Genomic DNA, 13,700 nt, shown 5'->3' with positions numbered 1-13,700 from the left:
TGGCTCAGTTAGTTGAAGCTGCTAGTCTCTGGTCTGATGGCTCAGTTAGTTGAAGCTGCTAGTCTCTAGTCTGATGGCTCAGTTGGTTGAAGCTGCTAGTCTCTGGTCTGATGGCTCAGTTAGTTGAAGCTGCTAGTCTCTAGTCTGATGGCTCAGTTGGTTGAAGCTGCTAGTCTCTAGTCTGATGGCTCAGTTGGTTGAAGCTTCTAGTCTCTGGTCCCAGGTACCATTCAGGTACTACTCACTGCCGTACCGTAGAGCAAAGTATTTATCTCCTACGATTTATGTAACTGGTCTGCTGGTGCTGCTCACAGCCTTGTGTTTGTGTATTTGTTTGGATGGAAAATAAAGTATCTATGTTATTCTAAGGTGAGGCTGAATGGTAAGGTAACTTACTCGTTGCCCCAGTCCAGGCGGATGGTGATGTGTCTCTTGACGTCTTTGACCTGGTCCTGTGTCAGGTGACCAGACAACATCTGTCTCCGAAGGTCAAACAGCTCGTTCATCACGTGACGCAGCTTGTAGAACAAGTCCACCTTGTGTTTCTGTAGGAGGGAGGGGAGATAGAGGAGAGAGAGAGAGAGAGAGATGAGAGAGGAGAGGGAGGAGGGAGGGAGAGAGAGGAGAGAGAGAAGAGAGAGAGAGAGGAGAAAGAGGGAGGAGGGAGAGAGAGGAGAGATATCCTATTTAATATCCCGCATATTATGCCAATGGTGTCTACATCATAGGTTCATAGTTTATAAGCAAAGTAAGATCACTGAGCTCCACAATACACTACAGAAGATCTAGCCAGTAACATCACATTCTGACATAGACTGTGAAGGTCTTTACAAAACCAATGCAGGGATGTTTCACTTAACGGCAGACACTTCTATTTCGACTCATCCTTCACTCGCTATCTGATCTGCCAAGAATAAAATGTCCATCTTCACAGACCAATTTCATGTTCACTGAAAACGTCTGAGCAAGTCAGCACACCGTTTAAATTGGGCCAAATCAACGTCCCGTCCCTGTCGGACATGACTTCACAATCAGATCATAACACAGCCTTGATCCAAACTGAAGCCCTCCTGAGGCAACCTAGTCCCTGGAAAGGGTTTTGACAAAAGCATTGGAATTAAACAAATTCTACACAATTGTCTATTTCCCCACTCAGCCCATTCAAAACAGCCCTCCAATCAGGGACCACAATAATATTTTTTTTTACTTTACAAATGTAGAAAGCATCCATTATACTGAGATAATATAGTTTCTGTCTTAAAGAGGTATAGGTTACAGCTGATTCCTTACATACAGATGCTGTATCTTCATAAATGTGTTGTTGCAGGAAATGCTAACTTTCATTTCATCAGACTGGCCTCTGCATGGGGTCTCCAAGTCACTAAGTCTGCCCCCTAGCAGCAATCTACCTAAGTCTGCCCCCTAGCAGCAATCTACCTCACCAAGCAAAGTGACAAGAATAAGAGCACCACATTGAAACTGCCCAGCAACACCCGTTGGGGTGGTGTTGTCATGATGTCTGACAGTCTCCTGGAGAGGAAGCAGTCTCTTCAAGAAATGGCCATATCACAGTCTGCCATCAAGGAATCCTCCTGTATGATGTATTTTGGGAGAGAGTGGTAAGCAACCTGAAACTCCTGAAACCTATAGCAGTATCCATTGCACGGATTGAGGGAGACACTGCCATCCTGTCTGATGTTCAGACTCTGCTTGCAGAAGAAAAGAAAGAGAAGAAATCCATACGGCCCACTTCACTGTTGCTCCAAGCAGAGGAAACTGCAGTTCTGAAATACATCAAAAAGCGTGAAGACTTCTGACTGAAGCCCAAACACGCAACACAGTACATGTTGGACCCCGAGTATGCTGGCATCCTGTCTGGTGCAGAGATCAACAAGGCCTATGGTGTCATCACTACCGTGTCTCGCCACCTTGGCCTAGATGAGGGTAAGGTTCTTGGCAGTCTGGCGAAGTACACTTCCAAGCAAGGGCTTTGGGATGGAGATGCAATATGGCAGTCGTGCCAACATATCTCATCAGCCACCTGGTGGAAGGGACTTTGTGGATCTGAGGCTCTTTCCACTGTTGCCTCCATCATCCTCCAAATCCCACCAACATCAGCCGCCTCAGAACGCATCTGGTCCTTGTTTGGGAACACACACACCAAAGCACGCAACAGGCTGACCAATACAAGGGTTGAAAAATTGGTGGCCATCCGGACAAATTTGAGGCTTTTTGAGCCTGACAACGAGCCATCCTCAACAAGGTTGGAAAGTGACAGTGAAGATGAGGCCTCAGAGTCTAATGTTCAAGAGGTGGACATTGAGGAGGTCCACGGAGAAGACATGGAAGCCTGGGAGGAAGACAACCAAAGCTTTAGTTCCTAGACTATCATTTTACAGATGTATGTTGAAAACATTTTTGGGAGATGCGATGGATCATTGGGGATCATTCAATATTCCCTTTCTTTTGTTTTTCAGTGAAATCATCCCATGTGAAGAGTCAACTCATTTAATTAAAGGTACATTCGTAACTAAATTGTTTTTTTAATTTCTATTGGAAGAAGTTAATCGTTTGCAATTATGTCTACTTATGATAAGGTAAAAGGTTTCTGTTTCCATATGATATGGAAATATATCCAATGCAAAAAACATCTACATTTAAATGGTATTAATATTCATTTGCATATATTTCCGTTAATTCCCATATATTCCCTTAAATTCCCACAAAAAGTTTCCACCCTTGAATATTCCCCAAAATGTGCAACCCTAAATGTTGATATTTTGTATAAAGTGTTCCCTAAATGATCACAGTGTGATGTTAATATATTATATTCAGTAGACTGCATTGCTAATGTAACTAAATGTATCTGGCTGAGCAAACTATAGAAAGGTCAGACAAGTCATATTTCCATCAATGTAACCTCATTATAAACTCAGTGAGATCGAGAGAAAGAGACAAGGCAAGAAGGGCGTTCTATGCCATCAAAAGGAACATAAAATTCATCATACCAATTAGGATCTGGCTAAAAATACTTGAATCACTTAAAGAACCCATTGCCCTTTATGGTTGTGAGGTCTCACCAACCAACCAAGAATTCACAAAATGGGACAAACACCAAATTGAGACTCAGCATGCAGAATTCTGCTAAAATATCCTCCGTGTACAACATAAACACCAAATAATGCATGCAGAGCAGAATTAGGCCGATACCCGCTAATTATCAAAAGACAGAAAAGAGTGTTTCATTCTACAACCACCTAAAAGGAAGCGATTCCATAACCTTCCATAACAAAGCCATCACCTACAGAGAGATGAACCTTGAGAAGAGTCCCCTAAGAAAGCTGGTCCTGGGGCTCTGTTCACAAACACAAACAGACCCCACAGAGCCCCAGGACAGCAACACAATTTGACCCAACCAAATCATGAGAAAACAAAAAGATAATTACTTGACACATTGGAAAGAATTAACAAAAAAACAGAGCAAACTAGAATGTTATTTGGCCCTGAACAGAGAGTACACAGTGGCACAATACCTGACCACTGTGACTAACCCAAACTTAAGAAAAGATTTGGCTATGTACAGACTCAGTAAACATAGCCTTGCTATTGAGAAAGGTCACCGTAGGCAGACCTGGCTCTCAAGAGAAGACAGACTATGTGCACACTGCCCACAAAATGAGGTGGAAACTGAGCTGCACTTCCCAACCTCCTGCCCAATGTATGACCATATTAGAGAGACATATTTCCCTCAGATTACACAGATCCACATATCTATTGGGTGAAATACAGAGAGAAAGAGAGGAGAGAGAGAGAAAGAGAGGGAGAGGGAGAGAGAGTGTGAGAGAGAGAGAGAGAGGAGGCCGATGTGGAGGCAGAGATAGAGATAGAGATAGAGAGAGAGAGAGGAGAGAGAGAGAGAGAGAGAGAGAGAGGAGAGAGAGAGAGAGAGAGAGAGAGAGAGAGAGAGAGAGAGAGAGAGAGAGAGAGAGAGGAGAGAGAGAGAGAGAGAGAGAGAGAGAGAGAGAGAGAGAGAGAGAGAGAGAGAGAGAGAGAGAGAGAGAGAGAGAGAGAGAGAGAGAGAGAGAGAGAGAGAGAGAGAGAGAGAGAGAGAGAGAGAGAGGTGTCTCATTATAAACTATGCTGTTACGGTACTGCTGAATATTTATGCTACCTGAGCTAGTGTCCCATTAAGCATTGGTAAGACCTCAAATCCAGAGGAGGCAACACATCCCAAGGACCCCAGCTTCTGCAGCCATCGTGAGGAGTAGGATGCTTGTACCCATCCGCCCGACCCACAGAATCAACAACTCCAATGCCAGAATAAGTGTGAGTTATGTTGTTGCATACGTGTGTGTCTGACGTTTGCCGTGCGGTAGCAGAGAGAACAGTCTATGACTTGGGTGACTTGTCTTTAACAATTTTTAGGACCTTCCTCTGACACCGCCTGGTATAGAGGTCCTGGATGTCAGGAAACTTGGCCCCAGTGATGTGCTGGGCTGTACGCACTACCCTCTGTAGCGCCTTACGGTCAGATGCCGAGCAGTTGCCATACCAGGCGGTGATGCAACCCGTCAGGATGCTTTCGATGGTGCAGCCGAAGAACAATTTGAGGATCTGGAGACCCATGCTAAATCTTTTCAGTCTCCTGAGGGGTAAAATGTGTTATTGTGCTCTCTTCACAACTGTCTTGGTGTGTTTGGACCATGATATTTTCTTGGTGATGTGGACACCAAAGAACTTGAAACACTCATCCCGCTCCACTTCAGCCCCGTCGATGTTAATGGGGACCTGTTTGGCCCTCCTTTTTCTGTAGTCCACGATCAGCTCCTTTGTCTTGATCACATTGAGGGAGAGGTTGTGGTCCTGGCACCACACTGCCAGGTCTCTAACCTCCTCCCTATAGGCTGTCTCATCGTTGTTAGTGATCAGCACACACCCCTGAGGGGCCCCAGGGTCGAGGATAGGCGGAGTCCTTAGCTTAATGATGAGTTTTGTGGGCACTATGTTGTTGAACGCTGGGCTGTAATCAATGAACAACATCCTCACATAGGTGTTCCTTTTGTCCAGGTGGAAAAGGCATTGTGGAGTGCGATTGAGATTTAAAGGTCTTGCTCACATCGGCTACGGAGAGAGTGATCACACAGTCGTCCGGAACAGCTGGGGCTCTCATGCATGCTTCAGTGAGCATAAAAGGCATTTAACTCGTCTGGTAGGCTCACATGGGGGTCAATTCCCATTGGGGGTCAATACCCAGAACCAGATACACATTTGGGGGTCAATACCCAGGTCAAAAGTGATAGATGACGTAGGGCTTAATTACCACGTTGCAGTGAGAGAGAGAAAGAGAGAGAGAGAGAGAGAGAGACTCCTGCCAATGGTGTGAAGTTCTCTTCATCTGTCTATCTATCTCTGCCTAGTGTGTCTCACAATATAGAACCATTTCATCCTCAGGTAGATCAGTCTATAGCCTACATAACAACTCAGGTAGATCAGTCTATAGCCTACATAACAACTCAGGTAGATCAGTCTATAGCCTACATAACAACTCAGGTAGATCAGTCTATAGCCTACATAACAACTCAGGTAGATTAGTCTATAGCCTACACAACAACTCAGGTAGATCAGTATATAGCCTACATAACAACTCAGGTAGATCAGTCTATAGCCTACACAACAACTCAGGTAGATCAGTCTATAGCCTACATAACAACTCAGGTAGATCAGTCTATAGCCTACATAACAACTCAGGTAGATCAGTCTATAGCCTACATAACAACTCAGGTAGATCAGTCTATAGCCTACATAACAACTCAGGTAGATCAGTCTATAGCCTACACAACAACTCAGGTAGATCAGTATATAGCCTACATAACAACTCAGGTAGATCAGTATATAGCCTACATAACAACTCAGGTAGATCAGTCTATAGCCTACATAACAACTCAGGTAGATCAGTATATAGCCTACATAACAACTCAGGTAGATCAGTGTATGGCCTACATAACAACTCAGGTAGATCAGTATATAGTCTACATAACAACTCAGGTAGATCAGTATATAGCCTACACAACAACTCAGGTAGATCAGTGTATGGCCTACATAACAACTCAGGTAGATCAGTATATAGCCTACATAACAACTCAGGTAGATCAGTGTATGGCCTACATAACAACTCAGGTAGATCAGTATATAGCCTACATAACAACTCAGGTAGATCAGTATATAGCCTACATAACAACTCAGGTAGATCAGTGTATGGCCTACATAACAACTCAGGTAGATCAGTCTATAGCCTACACAACAACTCAGGTAGATCAGTGTATGGCCTAAATATCAATTCAGGCAGCTCATTGTACACATATCATCACGCCATCTTTCCATCCACAAATAATAGGACTGCTTCATAGTGTAGCAGCAGATCCTCTAGTCAAAGCGGATTAGCCAAGTTTGATTAGCCAAGTAAATGGGCAGAACAGCAGCCATCTTGGGACCAAAGAAAACGCATTGTATTTTATTACAGCTATTTAGCATCTTTGATTCTGATGCACAATGAGGGTTCAAATATAGCCAGCTAGCTAGCTCCTACTCTCCACTCATCTATTTGTTGATTCCCTCCCTTCCTCCCTTCTTTCCTGATGAAGTGACTGGCTCACACCTTCACACCCACTCTATCCATCTATGGCCTGCTGCCGTCCATCTGTCCATCTCCATCCCTCCCTCCCTCCCTCCCTCCCTCCCTCCCTCCCTCCCTCTCTCCATCTCTCCCTCCCTCCATCTCTCCCTCCCTCCCTCCCTCCCTCCATCCATCCCTCCATCCATCCATCCCTCCCTCCCTGCCGCTTTCCCTCCATCTCTCCCTCCCTGCAGCTTTCCCTCCATCTCTCTCTCCCTCCCTCCCTCCCTCCCTCCCTCCCTCCCTCCCTCCCTCCCTCCCTCCCTCCCTCCATCCCTCCCTCCCTCCCTCCCTCCATCCATCCATCTCTCCCTCTATCCCCCTCTACCTCCCCCCCTCCCTCCCTCCCTCCCTCCATCTCTCCCTCTATCCCTCCCTCCCTCCCTCCCTCCCTCCATCCATCTCTCCTTCCATCCATCCCTTCACCATCCATCTCTCCCTCCCTCCCTCCCTCCCTCCCTCCCTCCATCCATCCATCTCTCCCTCTACCCTCCCTCCCCCCCTCCCTCCCTCCCTCCCTCCCTCCCTCCCTCCATCCATCCATCTCTCCCTCTATCCCTCCCTCCCTCCATCCCTCTATCCATCTCTCCCTCCCTCCCTCCCTCCATCTCTCTCTCCCTCCCTCCCTCCCTCCCTCCCTCCATCCCTCCCTCCCTCCCTCCCTCCATCCCTCCATCTCTCCCTCTATCCCTCCCTCCCTTCCTCCCTCCCTCCATCCCTCCCTCCCTCCCTCCCTCTCTCCCTCCATCCATCTCTCCCTCCCTCCATCCATCCATCCATCTCTCCCTCTATCCCTCCCTCCCTCCCTCCATCCATCCATCTCTCCCTCTATCCCTCCCTCCCTCCCTCCATCCATCTCTCCTTCCATCCATCCCTTCATCCATGTCTCCCAGCGTCCATCCCTGCCTGCCTCCACTACAGTGGGCCAGACTAAGATACCTGACTGATTATTACACTGATGACACACACACACACACACACACACACACACACACACACACACACACACACACACACACACACACACACACACACACACACACACACTGCCTGAAGACCAATGAAAGTACAAGACAAACGGAGGAGGAGATGAGAACATCCTCTTTCATCTCAATGACCCTGAGAGCTAGAATAATGAGATAAGCCATGAAGGGTTTTAAATACCTGGGGCGACAGGTAGCCTAGTGGTTAGAGTGTTGGGCCAGTAACTGAAAGGTTGCTAGATCAAATCCCTGATCTGACAAGGTAAGAATCTGTCGTTCTGCCCCTGAACAAGGCAGTTAACCCCCTGTTCCTAGGCCGGCATTGTAAATAGTAATTTGTTCTTAACTGACTTTACTGGTTAAAAAAAAAATATATATATATATATAATAAATACTTAAAGACCCAGTGCAGAATGTGATTTGTCTGATATTTTATATTTACAAACAAGTTGGAATAATACTGTGAAATTGTAAAAATGATGATAATGTTAATGTAAGAGCTGTTGGAAAAGACTGCCTGGCATTTCTGCCTGTTCTGGTGGGATGGAGTTTAGACCAGGACTGTTTTGGTGGGATGGAGTTTAGACCAGGACTGTTCTGGTGGGATGGAGTTTAGACCAGGACTGTTTTGGTGGGATGGAGATTAGACCAGGACTGTTTTGGTGGGATGGAGTTTAGACCAGGACTGTTTTGGTGGGATGGAGTTTAGACCAGGACTGTTTTGGTGGGATGGAGTTTAGACCAGGACTGTTTTGGTGGGATGGAGTTTAGACCAGGACTGTTTTGGTGGGATGGAGTTTAGACCAGGACTGTTTTGGTGGGATGGAGTTTAGACCAGGGCTGTTGCGGTGGGATGGAGTTTAGACCAGGACTGTTTTGGTGGGATGGAGTTTAGACCAGGACTGTTGCGGTGACCGTATTAGCGTCACGCCAGCGGTCACGAGTCATGAAGGCAGTCAAATTCCACGTACATAGATGACATTAAGCATTAAGCACATTCCACGTACATAGATGACATTAAGCATTAAGTACATTCATCTGCTTTACAAGGGGTGTAGAGCCTAACTACATACATAAGCAGCGTGTGAGTTTCAAGATTTTTTTAGAGTGCATTATGGCCACACAAAGGGGATGACGCTGTGAAATTAAAAACATTATGAAGTGCTTGTCAAATTGTGAGTGAGTGAGTGACTGATGTAGTGTGTACAGCCTGCATAAAAAACAAGCAGATCTCATACCTTTCAAGCAACTTTTTTCAAATCATCATTAGAGTCGTATCATTCAGCCTTACAATGTATTAAACATCAAAACACCGAGCCCGACGTCTGAAGAACAACTAAAGTTACATTAATAACTCTACATGAAGCGTATTAAAGGAGGACCTATATATTTGTTAACCGCTCAACACAGAACGGCCGCATGTGAGAACTCCTTCAAATCGGTTGGAGAAAAAATGTGTTCACATTTTTTAAGCTTTGTTCAATTGTATTCTTCATACTATAAAATAATATGGCGGAATTATAATTATTATTATAATTATAAGCAAATCTTGTCTGCTAGATGAACTAGCATAGCCCACAGCCATATGGCTTAGCCAGATCAGGGCCTGCTAAATGAACTAGTTTAGCCCACAGCCATATGGCCTGGCCAGATCAGGGCCTGCTAAATGAACTAGCGTAGCCCACAGCCATATGGCCTGGCCAGATCAGGGCCTGCTAAATGAACTAGCGTAGCCCACAGCCATATGGCCTGGCCAGATCAGGGCCTAACATAAGGACAACTCAGAGTATGCTATTCTGTTCTTCTGAAATAGACAACATGTTCTTCATATCATGCTTCTTTAGACCTGTCTAAAATAAATAATGGATTTATTGTGAAGGTGTAGACTATATTACATTGATTATTAGACTTTTAAAAAATGTAGATATTCCAAAGGTATGCATGTGTGGAAGCCATGAGATGCTAAATGTGTTTATGTTAATTAACGGTTATTTTTGTTTATTTTTGACAATTTTAATTGAAAACAATCACAGGTAAATAATTGTAATTGTAAGATGAAAAAGGCTTCACTGGATCTTTAAAAGTTAGGTTCTCAACAACTTAACAAAGTGAAAACTTCAAGCATGTTCTTGATAATGCTGCTGTTTGAATTTTGATATATTATGGATCCCCACTAGTTCCTGGTAAGGAAGCAGCTACTCTTCCTGGGGTTTATTATGGATCCCCACTAGTTCCTGGTAAGGAAGCAGCTACTCTTCCTGGGATTTATTATGGATCCCCACTAGTTCCTGGTAAGGAAGCAGCTACTCTTCCTGGGGTTTATTATGGATCCCCACTAGTTCCTGGTAAGGAAGCAGCTACTCTTCCTGGGATTTATTATGGATCCCCACTAGTTCCTGGAAAGGAAACAGCTACTCTTCCTGGGATATATTATGGATCCTCACTAGTTCCTGGTAAGGAAACAGCTACTCTTCATTGGATTTATTATGGATCCTCACTAGTTCCTGGAAAGGAAACAGCTACTCTTCCTGGGATTTATTATGGATCCCCACTAGTTCCTGGTAAGGAAACAGCTACTCTTCATTGGATTTATTATGGATCCTCACTAGTTCCTGGAAAGGAAACAGCTACTCTTCCTGGGATTTATTATGGATCCCCACTAGTTCCTGGTAAGGCTGCAGCCTCTCTTCCTGGGGTTCAGCAAAATTAAGGCAACAAAAAGCAATATACAACAAAAAAAACATGACATTACATTTGAAAACATGAATGTGTTCCCTCAGGCTACTACTCTACTGCCACATAGAGTGCCTTCGAAAAACATTCAGACCCCTTGACTTTTTCAAAATGTTGTTACGTTACAGCCTTATTCTAAATTTGAAATATCGGTTATCGGTATCGGGTTTTTGGTGAGGAAAATAACGGATATCGGTAACGGGTTTTTGGTAAGGAAAATAACGAATATCGGTATCGGGTTTTTGGTAAGGAAAATAACGAATATCGGTATCGGGTTTTTGGTAAGGAAAATAACGGATATCGGTATCGGCCAAAAATGTTATATCGGTGCATCACTAGTTAGGGTTAGGGTTATTCTAAAATGTATTTATAAAAACATGTATGTCATCAATCTCAACACAATACCTCATAATGACAAAGTGAAAACACGGTTTTTAGAATTCCTTTCAAATTTCTTAAAAATAAAAAACAGAAATACCTTATTTACCTACTGTAAGTATTCAGACCCTTTGCTATGAGACTCTAAATTGAGCTCAGGTGCATCCTGTTTCCATTGATCATCCTTGAGATATTTCTACAACTTGATTGGAGTCCACCTGTGGTAAATTCAATTGATTGGAAATTATTTGGAAACGCACACACCTGTCCATATAAGGTCCCACAGTTTACAGTTTATGTCAGAGGAAAAACCAAGCCATGACGTCGAAAGAATTGTCCGTAGAGCTCCAAGACAGGATTGTGTCGAGGCACAGATCTGGGGAAGGGTACCAAAACATTTCGGCAGCATTGTAGGTCCCCAAGAACACAGTAACCTCCAGCATTATTAAATGGAAGAAGTTTGGAACCACCAAGACTCTTCCTAGAGCTGGCAGCTTAGCCAAACTGAGCAGTCGGGGGAGAACGCCCTTGGTCAGGGAGGTGACTCTGACAGAGCTCTAGATTTCCTCTGTGGAGATGGGAGAACCTTCCAGAAGGACAACCATCTCTGCAGCACTCCACCAATCAGGCCTTTATGGTAGAGTGGCAAGACGGAAGCCACTCCTCAGTAAAAGGCACATGACAGCCCGCTTGGAGTTTGGCAAAAGGCACCTAAAGACTCTCAGACCATAAAAACAAGATTATCTGTTCTGATGAAACCAAGGTTGAACCTGGCATCATGCTGTGGGGATGTTTTTCAGCGGCAGGGACTCTGAGACTTGTTAGGGTAGGATAATGTGGGGAGCTGGAGAGGGCTTGGCAGAGGAACGGTCAGGTTTGAGGCAAAGTACAGAGAGATAAGGGCACTCATGTGGCAAATATAGTTTGATTTGATTTGATTTTATATATTAGGCTCAGCCTTTGGAACTTAGTGTGAGCTACAGACAGTGCAGATCCATATGACTCTGTATTAGGGTAGGATAGTGTAGGGAGGTGGAGGGGGCTTGGCAGAGGAACAGTCATATGTCTGTGTTATCTGTTGTTTTATATGTAATAATGGTGATTTGGTGTGTTTGGACCCCAGGAAGAGTAGCTGCTGCCAAGGCATTATGGGGATCCATAATAAATACAAATTCAAATCCAGACACACACACAGGAGTGTCCACACACAGGAGTGTCTATACACACAGGAGTGTCTACACACACAGGAGTGTCTCCACACACAGGAGTGTCTACAAACACAGGAGTGTCTACACACACAGGAGTGTCTACACACAGGAGTGTCCACACACAGGAGTGTCCACACACAGGAGTGTCTATACACACAGGAGTGTCTACACACAGGAGTGTCTATACACACAGGAGTGTCTATACACACAGGAGTGTCTACACACAGGAGTGTCTATACACAGGAGTGTCTATACACAGGAGTGTTTCTATACACACAGGAGTGTCTACACACAGGAGTGTCTATACACAGGAGTGTCTACACACACAGGAGTGTCTACACACAGGAGTGTCTATACACAGGAGTGTCTACACACAGGAGTGTCTATATACACAGGAGTGTCTATTCACACAGGAGTGTCTACACACAGGAGTGTCTATACACAGGAGTGTCTATACACACAGGAGTGTCTACACACAGGAGTGTCTACATACACAGGAGTGTCTATACACACAGGAGTGTCTATACACACAGGAGTGTCTACACACAGGAGTGTCTACATACACAGGAGTGTCTATACACACAGGAGTGTCTATACACACAGGAGTGTCTACACACAGGAGTGTCTATACACACAGGAGTGTCTACACACAGGAGTGTCTACACACAGGAGTGTCTACACACATGAGTGTCTATACACAGGAGTGTCTATACACAGGAGTGTCTATACACATGAGTGTCTATACACACAGGAGTGTCTACACACACAGGAGTGTCTACACACAGGAGTGTCTACACACAGGAGTGTCTACACACAGGAGTGTCTATTCACACAGGAGTGTCTATACACACAGGAGTGTCTATACACACAGGAGTGTCTACACACAGGAGTGTCTACACACAGGAGTGTCTATACACAGGAGTGTCTACACACAGGAGTGTCTACACACAGGAGTGTCTACACACAGAAGTGTCTACACACACAGGAGTGTCTACACACAGGAGTCCCTACACACACAGGAGTGTCTATACACACAGGAGTGTCTACATACACAGGACGTGCTCTCTCGTCACACCAGGACAGTCAGCATTAGGATGTCAACAGGGAAACTCACTTTAGCGCACCAGTGATGAAAAAACATATGATTGGATAAAGACAGCTTTTTGCCATCCTCACATAGCCCAAATATTTACATAACTCCACATACGGTATGCCTCTGGAAAACAAAAAGATTCTACAACATACAGCACCACAACTGACCACTACAACCACATACAGCACCACAACTGACCACTACAACCACATACAGCAACACTAAAATGACAATTACAATCACATACAGCACCACAACTGACCACTACAACCCTACAGCACCACACGCCATCTGGCCTACGGATGCCCATGGGTCAGATGAAAAAGGTAATCCAGACATGTAAATCTCAGAGCAGAGTTGACCAGATAGAGACACAGACAGAGTAAGTGACTTACAGTCTGTGATGCTGATGCTCCTGGTCTGCGGCTGAGTGAAGGAGTTAGCAGCTAGCCATCCTTACAGCCAAACGGCAGTAAACATTAGTGTGAATCTTGAAGTCTGTCTGACGTGCAAAGGGAAATGATAGGCTGTCAACATAGCTTTGGGAACTCTTCTTGTGACTGCCGGTCTCTCTTGCACTCTCTCTTTCTCTCCCTCTTCACCAGCCTCCCTACAGACACCCACTAGCCTAC

General features: G+C 44.9%; 1 protein-coding gene across 18 annotated transcripts in view; it reads right to left on the bottom strand.

The window, feature by feature from the left end:
* The window catches only part of LOC129815762 (dedicator of cytokinesis protein 3-like), a 400,044-nt gene that overhangs the window by 152,670 nt on the left and 233,674 nt on the right, over window positions 1-13,700 (bottom strand). For 17 of the 18 annotated variants that reach the window (XM_055869857.1, XM_055869854.1, XM_055869856.1 and 14 more), the window contains exon 6: window positions 397-545. In XM_055869857.1, coding sequence (XP_055725832.1) covers window positions 397-545 — 149 coding nt within the window. Of the gene's footprint in view, window positions 1-396; window positions 546-13,463 lie in introns of all 18 variants that reach the window. The other variant, XM_055869869.1, reaches the window with a different exon arrangement.

This window comes from Salvelinus fontinalis, chromosome 18 (genome assembly GCF_029448725.1).
Source record: "Salvelinus fontinalis isolate EN_2023a chromosome 18, ASM2944872v1, whole genome shotgun sequence".
In the NCBI taxonomy this organism is placed as follows: Eukaryota; Metazoa; Chordata; class Actinopteri; order Salmoniformes; family Salmonidae; genus Salvelinus; species Salvelinus fontinalis.
The sequence above is the reverse complement of the archived record's forward strand: the minus strand, read 5'-3'. Positions and strand labels throughout refer to the sequence as shown.